Source organism: Acipenser ruthenus, chromosome 23 (assembly GCF_902713425.1).
Source record: "Acipenser ruthenus chromosome 23, fAciRut3.2 maternal haplotype, whole genome shotgun sequence".
NCBI classification, from domain to species: Eukaryota; Metazoa; Chordata; class Actinopteri; order Acipenseriformes; family Acipenseridae; genus Acipenser; species Acipenser ruthenus.
In genome coordinates, this window is record NC_081211.1 from 24,501,537 (window position 1) to 24,522,917 (window position 21,381).

Consider the following 21,381-nt stretch of genomic DNA (forward strand, 5'->3'; position numbering starts at 1 on the left):
TATGCCTCATAATGTAGTTCATATAATCAATAGATCAAAGGGCGATTTTGCAGAAGGAAAGCTGACTGATGGCACTGTGTAACTCGGAAACGCAATCTACCTTAATCTTATCCCCCTAATTCACTGGCATAGAGAATTGAATCATTAGGGTATGACTTAAGGATCTGATGGTGTAAAAGATTATTTTTTGTTTCAGTTTGCCATGAAATAATGTTTTGATATTCTTAAAATCTTCAATAACTTCAAATTATATAATAATAATCTAATACAAGCCAAGATGATGGTCAGTTCCCATTATTCTGCCTATGATTACCACCCTGAAATGCAAGGTCCAGGGTTTCATTTGGGTAAGCCCAAACCACACATATGCCTGTAACATTGACTTCTGCTGCATATACAAAATAGGTGATACAGCCTTAGTGCAGAGGAAGATGTGCATTCGTAATGTCCTGTGAAAATAATCAAGCCGTAAAGCTCTATTACAGGCTGCAAATAACAGCCGCTTACTTTAATGAGATTTCTGGCTCTGGCCCCAGCTGTTGTGCACAAGGCACTCTCCATGCTCTATGACCCATCAATTTGCACTGGTACTGGTAATGAGATTGATCCTATTTCCTAAAATGGGAATCAAAGAAAGCAGGTGCTCACCCCATGAATGTTACTCCACCCTCCTTCTTTACAACTGCACTAGGACAGGAAGAATGTAAGGAAGATACAGGCAATTTGGAGCTGAAATCCTTGCCTGTACCCACCTAGTTAAAGCATTGTGTAAATACTGTATTGCACTGCACTAGAAACAATATAATAAAGACAGAACCCCCTCTTCATAACTGCTATTTAATTTAACTCATCCTTTTACTTCCTATAATGCAAATTCATAATAATAATAATAATAATAATAATAATAATAATAATAATAATAATAGCAGTAGGTATTTATTATGTTTAGCTTGACTGTGTTTGAATAAAGTGACATTTTTATGCTGTAATAATCTACAACACTTACGAGGGTAAACACTGGCCCAACTCTTTCATCTTTATTAACAGCACTCCACTAATTGTTAAAAAATGGACCAGCACAAATGAGAACCAAGACCCAGGGAGATGTTGGGCTCAGATCAGCACCTTATACCTCAATTGCAATGTACGACATCTGACATGCTTATAAATGTGCTCACAACCATGCTTCATGATTATGTGTTGGTTTGCAAACCTGAATTAACATCTCCATGTCCATCATAGAATATTTTCTTTCAAAACAACAAGATACAATGATCAAGTGGATCTCACAGAATTGTATTTGTTGGAGCTGGATTTTTCACACCGGGAGTATTTGTGATGCAGTGTCATCATGAAACATTATAACCAACATTCATGTGCAGCAAATATATATGAATATAATAACTGCAGTGTTGAAGATAACAGCGGTGAATGTAAAGCTGGAAACATTTTGAGAACATCTATAAATAAGCATAGGATCTCACAGGTATGCTTATGTCATTTCTTTAGATAAAAATACCTAAATAAACAATAATTTTTGTATTTAAAAAGGATTCAAAATTAATACAAAAAAATGATTTTTTTGGCATTCAAAATGAATTCCAGGGAAGTGACATGTGCAAATTAGCTTGAATGAAACCTACATTTACAAATAATTCCAAATAATTGGTCAACTTTGCTTTATTGAGGAGCAATGCAAAAATAATCTGCATTTAATCAAACCTCATTTTTTTTAATGAATATGTTTGTAAAATAATTATTTTGGATTAAAAGAACTAAAAAAAAAAAGACAGCAAAAAGAATATAAAATGAAGGATATAAAAGCCAGATACAGCGTTTGCTTACAATGTGTATGGGTTTACTATTGATTTCATTAAGATTTTATGGCTATTTCCTTGTGGGAGAAATCCCTTTTAAAACTAAAAGCTGTTTAACCAGGACGGGAAGGGGGGGGGGTGTCTGTTAACAGTGACAGTCTACATTAAAAGCTGAAAACACAGCTATAACAGAGGCAGGATTGCAAAGAGGAATGTAGGGGAATGTGACCAAGCAAAAGCAAATGCACAGCAAGGCCTTGTCTTCAGGTCTCTGTCATGTTTCTCATTTGTGCTAAATAAGGGTTGAAAGGGTTACACATTCATTGGGCAGCAGTGTGGAGTAGTGGTTAGTGGTTAGGGCTCTGGACTCTTGACCGGAGGGTTGTGGGTTCAATCCCCAGTGGGGGACACTGCTGTTGTACCCTTGAGCAAGGTACTTTACCTAGATTGCTCCAGTAAAAATCCAACTGTATAAATGGGTAATTGTATGTAAAATAATGTGATATCTGTATAATGTGAAATAATGTATAAGGTGATATCTTGTAACAATTGTAAGTCGCCCTGGATAAGGGCGTCTGCTAAGAAATAAATAATAATAATTTAATATGGATGGATCTTCATAAAATGAAATATGCTGTTAAGTTATACCTGGCAAAGCTTTTATTTGGTTACTGTACACACAGAAGTTAAAAAACGAAATAGGTCCCTTACTGTATTTGTCCTTTAGAGAGAGGTAATTGCTGTAACGTCGCAACTAGGTGGAGCTTTCCTAAAACGATTGTTAGTGATTGTTGCTGTTACAGCAAATAGATTCCCCCTACGCTACTCCCCACGATCACTGTGGGTTCTGGATTTTAAATGGGCGGAACTGCAAGGGGCAAAAGGTTGTAATTTGTGTCCGCTGACCTTAATGGGCGTGCACTAAGTAGCTCATGCTTGTGGGAAAATAGGCGCGGTTACCTTTCAGCTAGCCAATGAATAGCTGCGACAGGCCCTGAGGAGGGCGTAACTAGGGGGGCGGGTACCTTGGTGGGTGTGGTTTCAGGAGGGGAAGGCTTTAGCCGGAAGTGTCTCGCGACTCGTCTGGCTGTCATTTAGCTTCGGTCGGTTCTTAGAAGGGCAGCGGTAAAGAAACGGAGTATAAAGAAGAAAAAAAATAGAAAGCGATACAAATAGAAAATGAAACCAACAGAGTAGCATAAAATCTGTACATTAATATTTCCATGTGAACACTATATTTTAGTGAACCCAGGGACCGGCCGATGACGTAATTGGTGTTTTTAAAATAGTTAAAAAATACGATAAGATAAGGCTGCGTCATTGAGAAGTCAGCACTAGGGAAGACGGAAATATTTAAATAAATCCTATATTATAAGAAAACAGTACAACAGCAAAAAATTATCACGGATTTCTAGTTTGCGGAGGTAAAATTGGAACGGGCTCGTCAGAGACGTCGCATTTATAGAAAAAAGGACGAAAAGAAGGTGAAAGAAGTGTCTTTTACAGAAAGCTTGAGTTGGGGTTTTAAAACAAATAGTCTAATAACATATTTATGTAAGCGTTTTTGTTATTTATTTCTGTGGACAAAAACTGGCCTAAATCCTGAACAAACAGAAGACGTCATCAAAATTTTCTTGTATTTAAATGGCGTGTCAGGATAAGGTGTTTGCTTAAAAATAAAGAAAACACGAAAAGGTACTGATTATTTCTAATATTGACTTGTACACAGAATTGTAGCCAAGAAAATCTAGTTGTGTAAATGTATGTAAATTTAATGTATTTTTTGTTTTGTTTTGTTTGTAAAATCGCCATCTCATTCTATGTAAACGTAACAAGGCTATAATTAGGATAGTAAAACTGCGTTTCTGTGTGACAGCAACTGTTATGTTTAAATAACACGGGGATAGAAAACGATATCGGATTTAATTAATTTCTAGACATTTACTTAGCGGTAACAAATAAAATAATACGCACCTAATTGAATTTGGAGCTGCTCATAATTAAATCATCTTTTTGGTTTTTCTTCTAGGGCGAAAAAGAAACTGAACAAAAAAATACTGTCTTGTGGGAATAATTTTTTGGAAAAGATAAATGGGGGATTACGGGTTTGGAGTCTTAGTACAAAATAACACTGGTAATAAATCGGCTTTCCCAGTAAGATTTCATCCACATCTGCAACCTCCACATCATCATCATCAAAATGCATCACCAAGTCCGGCTGCTTTTATAAATAATAACACAGCTGCCAATGGCAGTAATGCTGGATCAGCTTGGCTTTTTCCTGCAGCAACTACCCACAGCAACATGCAAGATGAAATTCTGGGTTCCGAAAAATCCAAAGCCCAACAGCAGCAACAGGAAATACAAGAAACACAAGAAAAACAGCAGCTATCTCCCAGCCATCAGGAAACAGGTATCATATCTGATCTTGAAAAGGCAAGACCAGAGGAAAATAAAGGGGAAAATAGCTCCCCGGAAAACAGCAATGGGAAGGAGAAATTAAGAATTGAGTCCCCAATTTTAACAGGATTTGATTATCAAGAGACTTCAGGGCTCGGGACTGCTGCACAGTCCACCACCTCTTCTACTTCCTCTCTGACCGGTTTTAATAACTGGTCAGCGGCTGTCCCGCCCACCTCTTCCACAATCATTAATGAAGATGTTAGTTTCTTTAACCCTGCTGCCTCTGCTAATAATGGGCCTCTGCTGTTTCAGAATTTCCCACATCATGTCAGCCCCGGCTTCGGTGGCAATTTTTCCCCACAGATCGGACCCCTTTCACAGCATCACCCACCCCACCCACATTTCCAGCACCCTCACAACCAACATCAACAGCACAGGAGGTCTCCTGCTAGCCCCCACCCTCCCCCTTTTCCACACAGGAATGCTGCTTTTAACCAGTTGCCACATTTGGGAAACAATCTCAGTAAACCGCCCTCTCCATGGGGCAGCTACCAAAGCCCCTCACCTACCCCCTCCTCCACTTCATGGAGCCCTGGTGGTGGGTATGGTGGCTGGGGAGGTTCCCAGGGTCGGGATTACCGCAGGGGTCTCAATGGTGGGATGACACCCATTAACTCCATCTCCCCCTTAAAGAAGACTTTCCCAAACAGCCATATGCCATCGCAGAAGTATTCCAGGACAAGCCCAGGCTTTACCCAGAAATCCTGGATGGAGGAGAGCATGAGCCGGAGTGAGAATGTATTCCCATTTCAGGTGAGGCTGAGAAGCTACCCTTTTTGTGAATTATTCCTTCCTCCTGTTTTAAAAAAAGAAAACTTAATCTGTTTAGCGAAAGGAAGGCTGGTTTGGGCAGACTAGTTCAAAGCTGTAACTTTAAATGCCACAGGCCCAGATGACTAATGTAGCTCTACCAGTTTTTGATATATAAAGTAAGACATCTGATTATTTCAGGAAAATAGGCAAATATACCATATGCACCTATACTACTGTAGTCTAATTGTGTTTTTTTTTTTTTTTACCAACAAGTCATGGGCATGAAAAGGGCAGATTTACATTTCTCATACAGTAAAGGTGATTAGCAAAGGTTTTACTTTTTTTTTTTTTCAGTGTCAGCTTCTTGGATGTTAAAAGTAGAATCAAAATGCATAATCTATAATGCCCTATCTGAGAAGGATTTGGAAGTTGACCTTTTAATTGGTGGTAATAGATTGCCTTGCAGTGCCAGAGAACAAGATCTGGTCAATAAGTGATTGTTACTAAAGTAATCTGGCATTGATTCTATTATATACTTTTAAAGTTTGATATTCCAAGTGTTTAAAAGCAATCTTATCACAGTGTAATGATGATAACATTTTAAATGTTATAAAAATACATTATTATAAAATATTGTTGCGATAATGTGTAGTTTGCAGCAATATCCAGCAATATCATTTTAACCAGCAGCTTCAAGTATGTACTCAGCAAAACCATTATTGGTGAGAGGCCTCTATCCATACTAACCCAAAGCCAGAACAGGGCTGAAATATCCTTTGATGAATCTCAAACTCATTTCACAAAGAATGAGGTAGACAATTCTCTGCTTAAGAGGCAATTTTATGTTTGGTACTGTGATACAAACATTTTATAATCTGGCCATTCTAGAAAATCTCTCCTATCTATATATCTATCTAACTATCTGGCTATATATATATTTCAGGTATGACTGGAGGATGGTGGCATACAGTTAAAATGTAATCCTTTGTCTCTTGCGAAAGGTTAACGAGTTCATGGTATAACAGAAAATAGCTCCTCCGTAGAACATTCACTACTAATCAGAGGAAGGTTTGTCATGTGGAAATCAAGGATGTCCTAACCCATTCAATCTGTCAAATCAAGAAAACGCAACATCCAGCTAAATACTGTTATTGTACATGGAATTGTTACACAACATTCAAGCACATCTGGGTCATAAAAACCTCAGAGCAAAATTAAGTTTGTATGATCCAAATGCATGTTGTAAAAATACAATATTAATATCTAGTTTACATAAAGTTTTGCACTGTACAGAATATCATTCTAGATCTGGTTAATTTGGCATATACAGTAACCAGGATATCATTGTTATTCAGGGGTACTGCAGAGCAGTGGTCGATCAGGTGTGAAGGTTATGTGCATGGATAGCCTTTTTTTCTGGGGCTGGGAAACTAACTGTATATAAATTAGCTAGAATGTTCTTGAGAGAGCCAACAAAAACTGCATTGCAGCTAAAAACCAACGAAATGGCTAGTGGCCATATTGATCTGGACTTGTTTATTAAAAAATAAATAAAACAATAAATAAATACTGCACACAGATACATTATCTCTGTGTATTCCAATATGTTTATTTGATGTTTCACTGTTGAACACCAAAGGTAGGGAGTCCCATGATACAGTGTCATATAGAAAGTCAACAGTATATTATCAGTACTGGTATTTAGAATGGGTTTAGTACAATCACATGTTACTTATTTACTTTCTTTACTTTTCCTAAAATTGTTCCAACATTCCAAGTCCTGTTCGGCCCTCCAAACCTCCCCCTCCACACTATTGTTCTGCCTTGCAGCACTTACAGAATGTTTGTACCATCAAAATCAGAAATAATGACAAGTACCATTATTTTGTTAGTTTCTAAACCTGAATACCAATGTGTAAGTCTAAAACAAAATATATAAAGTAGTTAAATTATGTATGCAGCTTCTTTCATGTGCGGATCAGGACATAAAATATGTATCAGATCCTGTTACAGCTTAATGAATTTCTCACGTGGGTTTATTGAAATTAACTACATTAGTACACCAGGTAAACAATGTTGTCATCTTTTTAAGTATAATATTTAAGTAATATTTGTTTCTCTACTTCCAATCCTTTCATTGGTAACTATATTCAATGTCCATCACTATCACTTTTTAAAATACAGGGTGATTAGAAAGTAAGTTTACCACGTCAATGATATGGTGTGTTGATGTGGTAAACTTACTTTCTAATCACCCTGTATAATATTAAAGGGGACTTGCTTTGCACTTGAAAGGTGTGCATATCATATGTGTTCCTTCTTTGCTGCTTTGGTTGTTTATTCACTGAACTTGCAAGCCAGAGGAATCCCAAAGGTTTAACATGTAATTGGAATGCTGCAGAATATGCATCGTGTCTTCAAAGCTTCCTGGTTTTCGTATCCAAATGCACAAAAAAAGTTGACTATTTCCATTTTAATTCGTAGTCCTATGTATGTGTACAGAAAAAAAGATAGCTGTTTTGGCACGAGAAGCATTATGAAGGAACTTTGGTTACAAAAATATCTGCTTATTGAAAAGGAAATTCTTGGTCCAGTGACAGAGGATGTGCATTTTACAGTACTTGTGGCTGTATGTTATATCTTTAGTGCCACAGATGCATTGATTTGTTAATATCTCTCTCTCTCTCTCTCTCTCTCTCTCTCTCTCTCTGTATATATATATATATATATATATATATATATATATATATATATATATAATATACAGTACCAACACTTGCATAACATCTTCATTTAATTTCAGTACAATGTTTCCCTTCATATTACATGCACTAAACAGTGGAATGTAAGAGTTATGTTTAGTACTGGGATGCAAAAAGGCTCACTGGTTGGTTCACATCCAGATATACCCCATTCACACAAAACATTAAATCTAAAAAAACTGTCTTACACGTGTAACGGGCAGTGTTGTGTGATACGCTGCCGTTACGGATTCGGTCCTGTCCCCTGTTGGTGAGATGAGGTTAAAAGCTCTGAAATCATGAATGCAGACCCCGTCTCTTTTGCATTGTGGTAAAGACACTCGCAGGTTGCCTGTTCGTTACCAGGTTCTGTCCTGTTACACATGAACTTACTTATTGATTTATGTTGCTCCCCACCCAGCCTAGTTTACTGTTTCGTTTACATACTTTACCTGTTAAATATACGTAAACTTAAATGCACTTGTTAGAATCCAAAGCTGCTGCCGTTTGTTGATATTATTAAGGGCTAAAATCCTTAATTTTACAAGGATTAACCTGGTATTAATAGCCTGGTACAAATGAGTAGCCTGGTATTGATATTTAAAAAATGTGGGCGGATAGCACGGCTGTGTTAGGCTTGTGGACACCCATAAGCTATACTAATGCGCAACACAATGTATAACTTTCCCTTTAAGGTCAGATCAACCAGACTTGGTGCTTCAGTATTCCCCTACTGTATGTCCTTGTACAAGTTATTTTAAACTTTTTTTTTTTATATATTCTTATATGATGCTGTCATGCATATGCGAATCTAAATGGATGTCAAAGTTGCACTCTGCGACTACAAAATCAGCCTTGCTCCTCGTTTTCAGTGCTGGCTAGTACTGAACTCACAGTTGTAGGCAGTGTCATTTCTTTATAGGCCAGAGGCTTAGGAACTAGAGACAGCACTTGTCTCGAGAACTCAGGGAACAGGACACAGGAAGGAGGAGTACAATGAATCAATAAGAGAGTAACTTGCAACAAAGAAAAAGGGCATGAAACATAAAGAGGTCATAGAAAAGCAAACCGTTGCAAAAAAAGTATTGGTAGGCTGATGAGAAAGTACGGTAGCAGTATTTGAGCAAGCCCCAATATATTGTTACAGTATCTGGCAGTGCAAACAGTAATAAGACACGATTTAACTTTTACATTTCCTCTGACCTTGTACTGCTTTCGTTTTTCAGTGTAAAGTTTAAAGAAGTACTTAATGGAATTTGTGTAGGCATTTACCCAACATTTACACAGCTTCAATGTCGTGAAATATATATACATTTTCTGCACACATACAGTTTGTGTATTTGTTACTTTTCGTATCTTGTAGTCTATTTTTGATACAATCCTATTTATTTGTGTCTACCAACTAAACAGAAGAATACAGTTGAACCAATGTAGTTAAAGGTCAGGTTGACAAAGAGCCACACTGTCTAAAATATGTCAACCTCTTTGCATTGTGTTTCCTTTTTTTTATTTTTCTTTTGTGTAAATTGGCTGTTGCTGTGAATTTTTAAAGTTCACTTTGAGTAATTGCCTGTCTCATATATTACCTGTCTGGTAAAGTAGTAGGGTGGTAGAACATTTAACTGCCCTACAGTATAATAAATGATGTGTGTTCAAAAACAGTTCACTTTACAAGATGGATCCATAAAAACAATATTGGGTGAAAATATATACAGGGTGATTAGAAAGTAAGATTACCACATCAATGATATGGTGTGTTGATGCGGTAAACTTACTTTCTAATCACCCTGTACATATATATATTTTGGTTTTTTTGGACCTGCAGTAAATCCCAAATGCTACTGTACTGTATCATTTCTGTGACTTGTGTGTTGTTTTTTTAAATGTGGGTGACTTTTTCCAAAGACAAATTACTGTAAGCCATCTTTGAGTTGCCTGGTTTCATTTTGTTTTTCTAAATATAGAACAGGAATGCTAATGTCCTGTGTCGCTGATATTCAGTAGGTCAAATACTCTGCAGTTCAACCCCATTCTGTGCAGATTGGTTGTCTAGTCCGAGGAATATAGAAGATAGTTATGTTTGTTTAAACAAGGTTTCTGTGTATTTACCCACAGGAGCGTACAAGGTCATTTGATGGTTTCAACATGCACTCTTTGGAAAATTCCTTGATTGACATTATGAGGGCTGAACAAGACTCGCTAAAAGGTATGTTTTTTCACTACCCACTTCAATATGACAGTTCTGTACAGAGCATCATGTATGGTGTTGGATGCAGTGCAGTGGGTACACCTCTTTACCAATGATTGTTTATTTTTTTTTTTTATACAATTATTATATTCAGTCTATATGCAAGTTCGTTTTGCAATGTGTTTTTTACAAGGTCGAATTAACACAATAATTTCTTGGGCTTTTTTGTCACTTTTTACTCAGAAATTGATTATTTTGTCCCAAGAAACTTCTAACACTGTTTTTTTGTAAATTATTCCTATAGTAACAAGCCCTTTTTATGCTGCTTTTGAGGTTAGGGCTGGGTCACATTTAAGTATACATTTATAAATCATGTATGGTGGTAGTTAATAAAGCTGCTGGTGATGAGAATGATCGGTTTATCCTCATTCTTGCTCATCAAAAGATAATTGCTGATAATAACCTAGACGTTGCCTAGGTTGCCTAACATAGACGTTACCTAATTGCCAACCACTGAACATTTTTACAAAGTGATTGTTAGTCAAAGATAATTACTTGTGGCAGCAGGGACATGATTGATATAAACAAAATGAAACAGACGGTATTTAACCTGTGACAGTCAGACTGAAAAACTACAGTATGCAAAAATATACAAATGATTAATCATCTCAAGTAGGCTATACTGTTTTGATCTTAACACATATTCACTGAATGCAGCAATATGGGCAAGGATAATAGCAGAATAAGTTAACAGAACTGTGAGAACAACTTTAATACATACAGAGCTGAGGATAATATTCTGAAATAGTGTTTGTGAACTATTATCTGATCTATTTCATAGGAGGGAGTTTCCTTCACAGAAAACTTTAGTAGACAATGCACAAAATAACACATAGGAAATACCAAAGTTTAAAAATATTTTATTGTTTTTTACTAGAGGTGGTAAAAGACCATAAAAGATACCTACTGTATCAATAAAATGCGTCATTATTGTAGGATAACATTTACAAAATATTCACTTTTGTTCAACCAACAAAACTTGGCGTAATTTACAGTTACACGCTTGTCATTTCCTATTCCAAATTCTGCTGATTGCTAGTATTAAAGCAGCCCTTCTTTCCCCAGCCATGCTTTGAAAATTCGAACAATGCTAAAACAGGCCATACTCTTACTGAGTACTGTTACTCAGGATACTGTAACCACCAACAGTTAATCTGATAAGGAAACATAACCCAGCTTGCCCTAGGACAGAATTGTGCAAGGTGTTCACAAAGTTCCTGTACATAGACAACTTTTAACTGAAACAGGCAATTGTGGCAGCATTTGATATAGGAGTGTTAATCGTTTAGTTTAAATGTCAGTAAAGTGTCAAATGTTTTCAACAAGTTAATGTCTTTTGTTGAGCCAGATTAGAGTGGTGTGATTTATTTATTTATTTATTTATTTCATTTTTAGTTTGCACCTTCTACCGAGGGAGATGCTGGTTTAGTTTGCAACTGCTATTCAGGACTGAGGCTCGAGTGATGTTTTAATAAAAGTTTTATTTAATTTATTTATTTAATTTAATTAATTAATTAAATTAATTTTTTTTTTTTTTTTTTTTAAAGAGAAGATTGCTTAAATGTTATGTTTATTTTTTGGTCTTTTTTTTTTTACCTACTGCTGCCAGTCAGACAAGAACAAACTATTGCTATTGGTAAATTAATTATTTATTTATTTATTTATTTTTAAACGGAATATTGATCCTGCAAATGTCACAAGTCTTGACATTGAGATACACAAATGGCTTAACCGGGATCAATTGCATTTTTTTAAGGAGAGTAGAAAAGCCAAGGTGAAACCCCGAAAATCGGAAGACCTATTTGTAGACAACCCTGATTTTCTATAGTCCTGCACAACCTATGTATGCATGAGGACTTGTTGGTGGATTATGCTCTCTGCAGAACATAATGGAAATAACACTGACATAGTGAGGAGTTTGCATGCAAAGGGGTTTTATGACAACACTTGAAGGGTATGCAATTAAAACTTTTATTGGTGACTGCAGTGTGTTTTCTTGATTATTCTGGTTCACATGCAAATGTGTTTCTCTTAATCAGGAAAACTATCAGTACTGCACATGAGTTAGTCAAGCAAAACCATCTCAGTACATATATATATATATATATATATATATATATATAGCTGCAAATATTTACAGTAAACAGTGTGTGTGTTGAGTGGTGCACCTCGTCATATTTTAATTACTAATAGAAGTGTTCCCCCCCATTAGGTCGCTTAGGCTTCTCGCACCCAGGAGCAGACAGTCCTTTGCCGATTAATGGTAAGCAAATGTGTTACTTGTTGTATTGTATTTTTTGTGAAGTGTAGTTTTAGAGAGAGTCTCAGTAGGAAAAAAGACTTTACAGCTGTTTGAAATCAGTTGTGTTTATTTCCGTCAGCAGCAGATCGGGATCAAGCCTATTTCAGTTGGAACTCTGGCAGCCCCAGTTAGATATTGGAATGACATAACTTTGATTTATCTATTTTTTTCAGACTGGTTTATGGTGTAGATGGAAACGTGGCTTTATTAAAGTGTCATACAGTAGTGCTAATGATCTGCAGACATTACAAAAGCTAAGAGGCATCCCACATTTGTTTTTCTTTTTGAGGTCAACTCATAACCTATAATTTTATATATATATATATATATATATATATATATATATATATATATATAAATAAAAATAAAAATAAAGAGTGTCTGCTAAGAAATGATATATATAAATATCCAGGGCGACTTACAATTGTTACAAGATATCACATTATTTTTACAAACAATTACCCATTTATACAGTTGGGTTTTTACTGGGGCAATGTAGGTAAAGTACCTTGCTCAAGGGTACAGCAGCAGTGTCCCACCACATGGGATTGAACCCATGACCCTCCCGTCAAGAGTCCAGAGCCCTAACCACTACTCCACACTGCTGCCCTATATGTATAATTGAGAAGGTAGTCCTAACTAATAGCTGATTTTATAATAAGTGTTATCGTAATTTTGAAACATGCTTCATTTTAAAATGTTAAGGATACATATTCCGTCCTTTATTTTGTCCAATAAGTTGTCTGATATGTGAAGTCATTTGTTTAAAAAAAAAAAAAAAAAAAAACATGCCGTTTACAGATAGCAGGGAGTGCCTGATGTGCAGTCAGTTTTGATATTTGAAGTGTGTTTTTCTTGTTTACATGCAGCAAGGACATATGGGAGACGGCGAGGTAAAAACAAAAAGAAAGATAGTGTAATCATTGTTGTGTGTGCGTATGTGGTGTTAATAATAATCAATATACAGCATTTATAACAGCAATTCAAATGTAATTGGGCTACTTTTAAAAATATAATTAAATCTGCCGTGGCTATCTTTTAAGTTACAAAATAGGCAAGAGAATGAAGAATCTTTTTTTTTCTAAAAGGCTGTATATCTTAAATATTAGCTTTGGTCCAAAAGTGTGGGTGGTGAAAAGGTTATGTATTATTTATATATAAATAATACTTATTATACATGTGTTTGTTTTTTTTGTTTTAATATTAATCCATCCATACAAGAAAATGTAAAAATATTTTTTTATATTTCAGAATGGTTTTGTCCTTCAATCCTTTTTATGTGACACTAGAAGTCCCAATTTTGCTGATAATTGTGTTTAAGGAAATGCATGATCAGTAAGCTGAAATTAACTATAGTAAGTGTATCCTTGCACAACGGATGTTGTGTGTCTGCCTTTTATAACTTGCTGAATGCAGGTATGGAATCAGTTTTTTTTTTAAAAAAGAGTGGGCTGTACATGACATTAAGAAATAATTGCTTGTTTACATGGTTTAATTTGTGCAGCTTTACCACAATATTTGCTGTTTCGACAATGACAATAAATATTCTAACTCAAGCCTGAGATATCAGTTATTTTTTTTCTTTTTTTTTTTTTACCAAAGCTTACTTCTATTAAACTAATATCCCTGAGGAAGTTATGTTACATAATGCTTCCCAAAGGCAGTATCAGTTAACCGACTCTCTTTCAGGGATAACTGTTGCAGTTGAAATGTCTTGCGAAATTCTGTTGCATTCAAACCATGATGGGGAACACTATGTTACTGTATAAACTGATTTTTATCTATAATGTGCACAAAACCTAATTTAGCTGTGTATTTATCCATCTTATTTTAAATATATAATGTTTTTAAAGCAATGCAGTTTCAAAAGTTTTGGGCTGTTGGAAACTTGTTGCATTGTAATAGTGCCCATCTGACAGCCCGAAGTGGCTCTCCACCCTACTGACAGCGTTCTAGCATTTGTTTCAGTTTTTTCTTCCAACACTATACAGTGCTGTATCTCCTCTTTTTTTTTTTTTTGTAAAGGTCATTCATCCTTGTTCCCGATGGAAGATGGCTTTCCTGATGATGATCGTGCAGAACAAGGTCTCACTGGGTTAGGTTCTCCACACTGCTTTCCCCACCAGAATGGAGAGCGAGTTGAACGTTATTCACGCAAAGTATTTGTTGGAGGCTTGCCTCCCGATATTGATGAAGGTAATTGCAATAAGAACTGCTATTTTTGTTTTCTGTCCCTTACATCCAGTGCAGCCCTGCCTGTGGTATGCCTAATCAATTGTTAGTGGAACTTTAGCCAGCTTTACAAGATAAGAAGAGTAGTAGGTAGAGCTGGTCTGTTTATATAAAGAAACTGCACCTTTTTTTAAGAACTAAATTGCACAATGTTGGGTAGTGGCTGTATTAATAAAGTTGATTGATTTATTATACATCAGCTGTTTTAGTTTTAATACTAATATTATTTATTTTTGTTTTCAATATGATCTTGTAGATGAAATTACAGCTAGTTTCAGAAGATTTGGCCATCTTTTTGTGGATTGGCCTCATAAAGCAGAAAGCAAGTCTTATTTTCCTCCAAAAGGTAAAGTATTCAAACCTTTGAATATAAATAAAAAGAAGACATTCAAGTATAAGTATGTACAGCTGATTTCATTCTTGTCACTTTGTCCTCAGGTTATGCATTCCTCCTTTTCCAAGATGAGAGCTCTGTGCAAGCTCTGATCGATGCCTGTATTGAAGAAGACGGAAAGCTCTACCTTTGTGTTTCCAGTCCAACCATTAAAGATAAACCAGTATGTACTTAAATTGCAGCTCCATAACACAGTATATCTTCAGCTTTGTTGTTTTTTACTCCTAAAACTGATAATACTTAAAATATAATTTGGAATAATTCTAATATAACATAGTTTAGGAATGTGATGCAGGCTTGAGGTTTGCTATTTTTTTTTCTTAATAAATATTAGCAGAAGCAGCTTCAGCACCTTTTTTTTCTTTTTTCTTTCTTTTTTTTTTTTTTAAAGTAGCTCATGCAAATTTTCAATTGACTTCTCAGAAATACCTCACAGTATTTTTGTTTTCTAATTTTCCTTCACATTGTGTTTAACTGTAGGTTCAGATTCGCCCATGGAATCTTAATGATAGTGATTTTGTGATGGATGGCTCCCAGCCTCTGGACCCAAGGAAGACTATTTTTGTTGGTGGTGTTCCACGCCCATTGCGTGCTGGTAATGTGCCGTTTAAGTCCAAATAGATTAAAAGCCTTCAAACCTCTTAAATAAGCTGTTGTATATAGTTGGTCTTCCTTGTGTTTTAAAGTACTTCAGCTTTTTTTGTGAAATTACATTTAAGATTAATCTTATGACAAAGTGATATTAAATTTGTGCCAGGCTTAATTGGAATCTAACATCTGTCAAAGCAGCTATTTTATCTCTTTTATGCAATGTGTCTGAAAACATTGAGGATAATGAAAATTCAACTGGCATATGTAGTGTACAGTAAATAGAATTTTAGTAATTAGGAAGTACTTAGATAAGAGTTGTATAATTAAACTTAATATATAATTGAACAAACATGATAACGTCTTATTTTAATCGCTTTATATATAAATATATATATTTTATTTTTTTTAACTGTACTGTAATAATGTTTAGCTTTTAGGTAAATAACATGGAAGATTTCAGTAATTTTGCTTTTTAAATTGATTCTCAAAAAGGTGCGTCTATTACTTATTTAAATGTGTTTGTTTCTTCTGCAGTGGAACTTGCCATGATAATGGACAGGCTGTATGGAGGGGTCTGCTATGCTGGAATTGACACAGATCCAGAGCTGAAATACCCCAAAGGAGCTGGGCGGGTCGCCTTTTCTAATCAACAGAGTTACATTGCTGCTATCAGTGCTCGGTTTGTGCAGCTGCAGCATGGAGAAATTGATAAACGGGTATGTTTACTGTGTTTCTTTAAAAAACCTTCAGTTTTAAATACAGTAGACAAAATGGAAATACAGCTACAAAAAAAGTAATTTCAATTTACTTAAAACATGAAAAACAGCATGACCATACTGCAGTATTTTATTGTATTAAGTTTCTTTTTTGTACCACTATATGAGTTATGATGCTGTATACCCAGAAGTACAACCCATTGATTACATTCAACTGGAAGGTAAAATGCAGTGTTTTGCTTCTCCAGGTGGAAGTGAAGCCATATGTCCTTGATGATCAGCTGTGTGACGAATGTCAGGGGACCCGCTGTGGTGGGAAGTTTGCCCCGTTCTTCTGTGCCAATGTTACCTGTCTTCAGTATTACTGTGAATATTGCTGGGCTGCTATTCACTCACGTGCTGGCAGGGAGTTCCACAAGCCACTGGTAAAGGAGGGAGGGGATCGCCCTCGGCATATTTCATTCCGTTGGAATTGAAAGGTGCACTGTCGTCTTGAGCTGCAAATGTCATACAAATAAATGCACTTTTCTGTTGCTGGTTCCTTTTTACATGTCCCATTTCTTAAAACTGGAATTCTATATTGAAGTGAGTACATGTCAAGTAATCCTGTTTACCTTTTACTCAATGTGATATATAATCATACACATGGATAGTTCAATACATTAAGTCATACTCCCTTTTTGAGACTTTAGATCCCTGTGTAATGAACCTTCCAGAAACCGATCTGGCATACCTTAAGCATGATAAATAGAGGCACTTTTATACATGTGAAATAATTTCCTCATAAGGCAAGGGCTTTTTTCCACTTGTGATGTATTAGGTTGCCACTGTCATTTGTTCCAGTAACTTGTCAAATATGTCTCTAAATTTACTTGGGGAGGGGGACGTACGACGACAAAACGATTAATTTGAAATTTTTTGGAAAGACATTTAAAACATAAATAAATAAACCCTAATTAATTTAATAAAAATATTAATGAAAAAGAGTTATTGACTTGGCATAGAAGTATAAAAGGTTTCTTGCTGGAGATGGGTGCACTTATTTTTGTACCTTTTAGGATGCAGATTTGAGAATAATTGCCCCAGTAGTTAACCAAAGCTTGAGAAAATTGCAGACTGGTGTTTTCTTTCTTACAGTACATCCTAATGCTAGAGCTTACTTGGTGTACTAGCTGTTAACTTTTGTTCTCCATTTTGACATGCAAAACCTAATACCTCGAGCTTTGCTGCTAATGTATTGAGTATGGAGTGAACAACTGTCTATTCCCCCTCATAAATGAACACAATAAAAAAGGGAAAAGGAATCAGCACAAAGCTGTACTTTTAAAAATGCATTTCCAGTTGCATCTTTTGTATGGATAGAATTGCAGGCGGGGTTAGAAATTAACAGTTTCTACAGGTTGTACACTCACCTTTTTTAAAAGAAAAAAAAAAGGAATAAGAAATGTACTAGCTACAAAGAGTACTTACCAAAATTAAAGTTTTAGTGTGTTCAGGAAAAAAAGAAAATAATGTATTAGCTCCCAGTATTTTTTTTACCGTGGTGTTATTCAGTAACTGCTAATTTTATGCCCTTGTCTCTGTGTGTATTTGTGCAGATTTCCCACCCTTTTTATGCTATTTAAATTATTTTTTTATAATTTTATTTAATGCAGGAAATACACTGACAGAAAAAAAATTATATTAAGTGGAAAAAAAATACAAATTAAAAAAAAAATAAAAAATGAAACCCGCCACCTTCATAATCTTCTAGTGCCAACATTCTTGAGACTAATGCATGTTTTAGTATAACTAATGTATAGCATGTGATACAAAATAAATATTCCTGTTGTTGCATGCTTTGCAGGTTGGCTTGTAATATTTCTAGCCACTTGCCAGTTATTCACTCAAAGTAAGACTGCAATAAAGAGGTAATACCTAGTGACTTTAGGGAACTCCAACCAAAGATGGTTGTGCAGCAGCGAGACAGAAGTCATAACTGTTTTTCTTATCATGATGTTCTGATGGACTCCAGCAAACCAAAGATTGCCTCAAATTGTTAATGAACAGTCCGAGACCTTGAACATTGCAGTATAACTAATAATTTAAAAGCAGAGGCATTTTCAGAATAAACCCACAAAGTTCCAAAAGTCAAAATGGAGACATTTCTTGCTAGACAGTTAGGTGTATTAGGAAAAAAAAAACTGCATTAGCTGAACAGATATGAGGGAAAAAGAATTGCTTATAATAGTGTTGGTATTGCAGTAGTATAGTAGGATCTGAAACGTGCTTACATATAACTTGTCAGGGATTATAGTGCTGATATAACATATTAATATAGTGAAATATTATCCTTCTGTTGGCTTGGTGGTGTGCAGTTACACCATTTCTAACATAACTTAAGTTTGTGGTGTGGTGGGTTAACATTTTAGTAGTACAACACTTTTTGAAGAATTTGCTGTTAATGAGAAAAATAATTATTTTATACATGGCCTGCTGATTTTTTGGTACAGTGGTTTTCTAGCTAAATTATTTTGTCATGCACATATATACATTTATTATGCACTACTTTTCTATATCTTTTTTTTCCAACAGTCATTTTAGGCACATTTTTTCACAAATGGGAAAACAGCTTTTGCAATACCTCAATTTTTCACATTGTGAAGGGTAGCTTTTGTACTTTTGTTACGGAGAGATCTGCATATATGGTAAACTTCATTTTAAAATTGAATAATTTTAATATATATTATTTTCAATTCCGCTTTTTATACATTTCAGTGCTGAGGAAACTTTTTAAGCTAATAAACGTGCACTGGCCGTGCCGTTTTAGAATTTGCAGAGGAGAGATCGAACGTGTATCGTTATTGAAAATCCTATATCTTTTTCACTAGATGTTGCTATATAAACTGAAAAAATATCTGGTCTTAAAGCATGACAAGAATAAGTTGCTGTTTTAAACTAATATTTCTTAACATGTATTCAGCACCTGGCTATATTAAAGTAACCCATTTTTGGCTCCTTCACTAATGGAAGCTGAAATATATATGTATAAGAAAAAAATTAAAACAAAGAAAACAAATTGGTAAATGTTAAGCTGTTTCTTGTACCACAAGAATGGATGTTAGGTGTTTAAATATTTTAAATTTAAAATATATATTCTTGAACTGCCAATTAGCTGATATTGTAATCCTTAGCATGCATGAAAAAAAAATACAACAAAAGATTAGCTTTTAAAATGAATTGTCGTGGTTGTGATACAGACGTGTTTATAAACTTTAATTTCTTAAGGACCCCTCCATGTGTTAATCTATATGCCTTCTCCATACACAGACCTCTGCGGAATGCACAAATAAAACTCTAAAAAATTTTGCAGTGCAGGAATTGAGCATTTTAAAGGACACTGTTGGAAAGACTTGATAATTGTCCCCTTTGTGTTGAAGAACTAAACCTTTCATGAAAGGGGATTTAAGACTTGAATGTGGTAAATGTTGCAAGTTAACTTTCGAGTTGTTATGTGCAATACTTTTTTTGAACTTTTTCAAAAAAGAATCTTTGCAATGTAATTCTTTAATGCCATTTAATTGCAGACATTTAAAAAGATGTTAATATGTTTTTCACAGTCATTTTCTACTGTTAGTGTAATCCTTTTCATGCTGGTGTTTGTAAAAAAAAAATCTAAATATTTGTACTAATATAAATTGAAGTTATTTTTAAAACATTAAAAGTTTTGTGCTCATTTGCTTATTTTGTTACTTTATTTTAAGCTGATGTGATTGATAGCATTGTAATTATTAGGTCAATAATGTATTTAGCAGTTTTATTGGTATATTTTTAATTGGAATGTAATTAATTTTTATAATTTTGATCAGAATTTGTTATATTTTTGAGGTGAAGCTTTTAATATGTTAGTGTCTAGTTTTTACTAATTGCTATATTGTGCTCAACAATATATGGTTCACATTTTCAGAAGGAAAAGATATTTAAATATTTGTCTGTTAATGATGTTACTTGATGGCAAAATTTCAGTAGTTTTTAACTGTGTATGGGAAGGTTGTTGTATTTATTAATAGCATTTTTTACTTAAGATATCACATTAATTTTTATTATGTCATTTCACATTTATAAGTTCCTATTTTTGTATTTCTTTCTAATTAAGTTATGTAATACAAATGTCCTTTTTTCTAGAGTTGGTCTGTAAAAGTGCTAGTGAAAAGAAAATCTAATGTTATTAAATTGTTTGCAGCCAACTATTTATAACAGTATGCATACTTTTTAAATATTTGTAATGTGAAATGTTGAATGAATAAAACTTAACTGTGAAAGGCAGAATGGAGTTTGTCTTCCGTGCCATCGCATGTTATACATCTGTAGTGTGGTTGATTTAAAAAAATAAATAAGTTGTTTGTTTTAAATGCATATAACAGCCATGAGCACAACTATTTATGCTGTACAAAGCCTTGTATGCTATACAAAATGCCAAATAAGAGCCACTGTAACATACTGGTTTGTCAATTACAGATGATGTTTCTCTGTACTTGTTGATTATGCTTCGGAAACCACACCTTGAAATCAAGTGATGTGGTTGTTCTAATAGTAGAAAACACTAGTGGAGGCTTTGAGTAAATTGTTGATGCTCATAATGCATCAGAGTAGAAAAATGCTACATGTCTAAGACTTTTGCACAGCAGTGTGTATATATATATATATATATATATATATATATATATATATATATATATATATATATATATATATATATATATATATACATTTTCAAAGTCTGAAGGAAGTATCTAGACAAAGCATCTTTACACAAAGTGATTCAAAAGAATCACTGAACTGCATTATAACTTGTTAGAATAATACTATATAGTAAACCATTTTGAACTCTTGTTAGTACATTTGTTACAGCTTCTGCAGGCTATGTTACTAATCAATTTTATGTCAAAAATAATAACCACCATGATCACTGAAACACAATGAAGCAAAACCTGAAATATAACAGCATAATGTGGTTTGCCAGCCCTTGCTTCCAGCTGTTAAATCTCAAGATGAATTTAAGGCATCCAAGGCATTTAAATTGTCATGAATATTTTTATTTTTAGTTTTTTTTGTAAGCAACTTCAATTTAACATACTGTATAGT

At 34.6% G+C, this 21,381-nt stretch overlaps 1 protein-coding gene across 3 annotated transcripts; it reads left to right on the plus strand.

Moving 5' to 3' along the window:
• Positions 1 to 2,859: 2,859 nt before the first annotated feature.
• Positions 2,860 to 20,565, plus strand: LOC117413230 (cytoplasmic polyadenylation element-binding protein 4-like). 3 transcript variants are annotated; one of them, XM_034022095.3, is made up of 11 exons: positions 2,860 to 3,301; positions 3,847 to 5,033; positions 9,890 to 9,980; positions 12,235 to 12,285; positions 13,194 to 13,217; positions 14,350 to 14,520; positions 14,813 to 14,902; positions 14,995 to 15,113; positions 15,431 to 15,545; positions 16,076 to 16,257; positions 16,506 to 20,565. In XM_034022095.3, the coding sequence occupies exons 2-11, from the start codon at positions 3,909 to 3,911 to the stop codon at positions 16,731 to 16,733; spliced, it is 2,196 nt and encodes a 731-aa protein (XP_033877986.1). In that variant the 5' UTR covers positions 2,860 to 3,301; positions 3,847 to 3,908; the 3' UTR covers positions 16,734 to 20,565. The 3 variants fall into 3 exon arrangements, with proteins under 3 accessions (XP_033877986.1, XP_033877985.1, XP_033877987.1); XM_034022094.3 differs by having other exon boundaries at positions 2,861 to 3,512; XM_034022096.3 differs by lacking the exon at positions 13,194 to 13,217 and having other exon boundaries at positions 2,861 to 3,512.
• The last annotated feature ends 816 nt before the right edge of the window (positions 20,566 to 21,381 follow it).

Bases quoted from the DNA above. Each gene is read 5' to 3' on its own strand.
- LOC117413230 (XM_034022095.3), top strand. From the start codon at position 3,909: ATGGGGGATTACGGGTTTGGAGTCTTAGTACAAAATAACACTGGTAAT. The intron at 5,034-9,889 runs GTGAGGCTGAGA...ATTTACCCACAG, and splicing joins AGAATGTATTCCCATTTCAG to GAGCGTACAAGGTCATTTGA. The intron at 12,286-13,193 runs GTAAGCAAATGT...GTTTACATGCAG, and splicing joins CAGTCCTTTGCCGATTAATG to CAAGGACATATGGGAGACGG.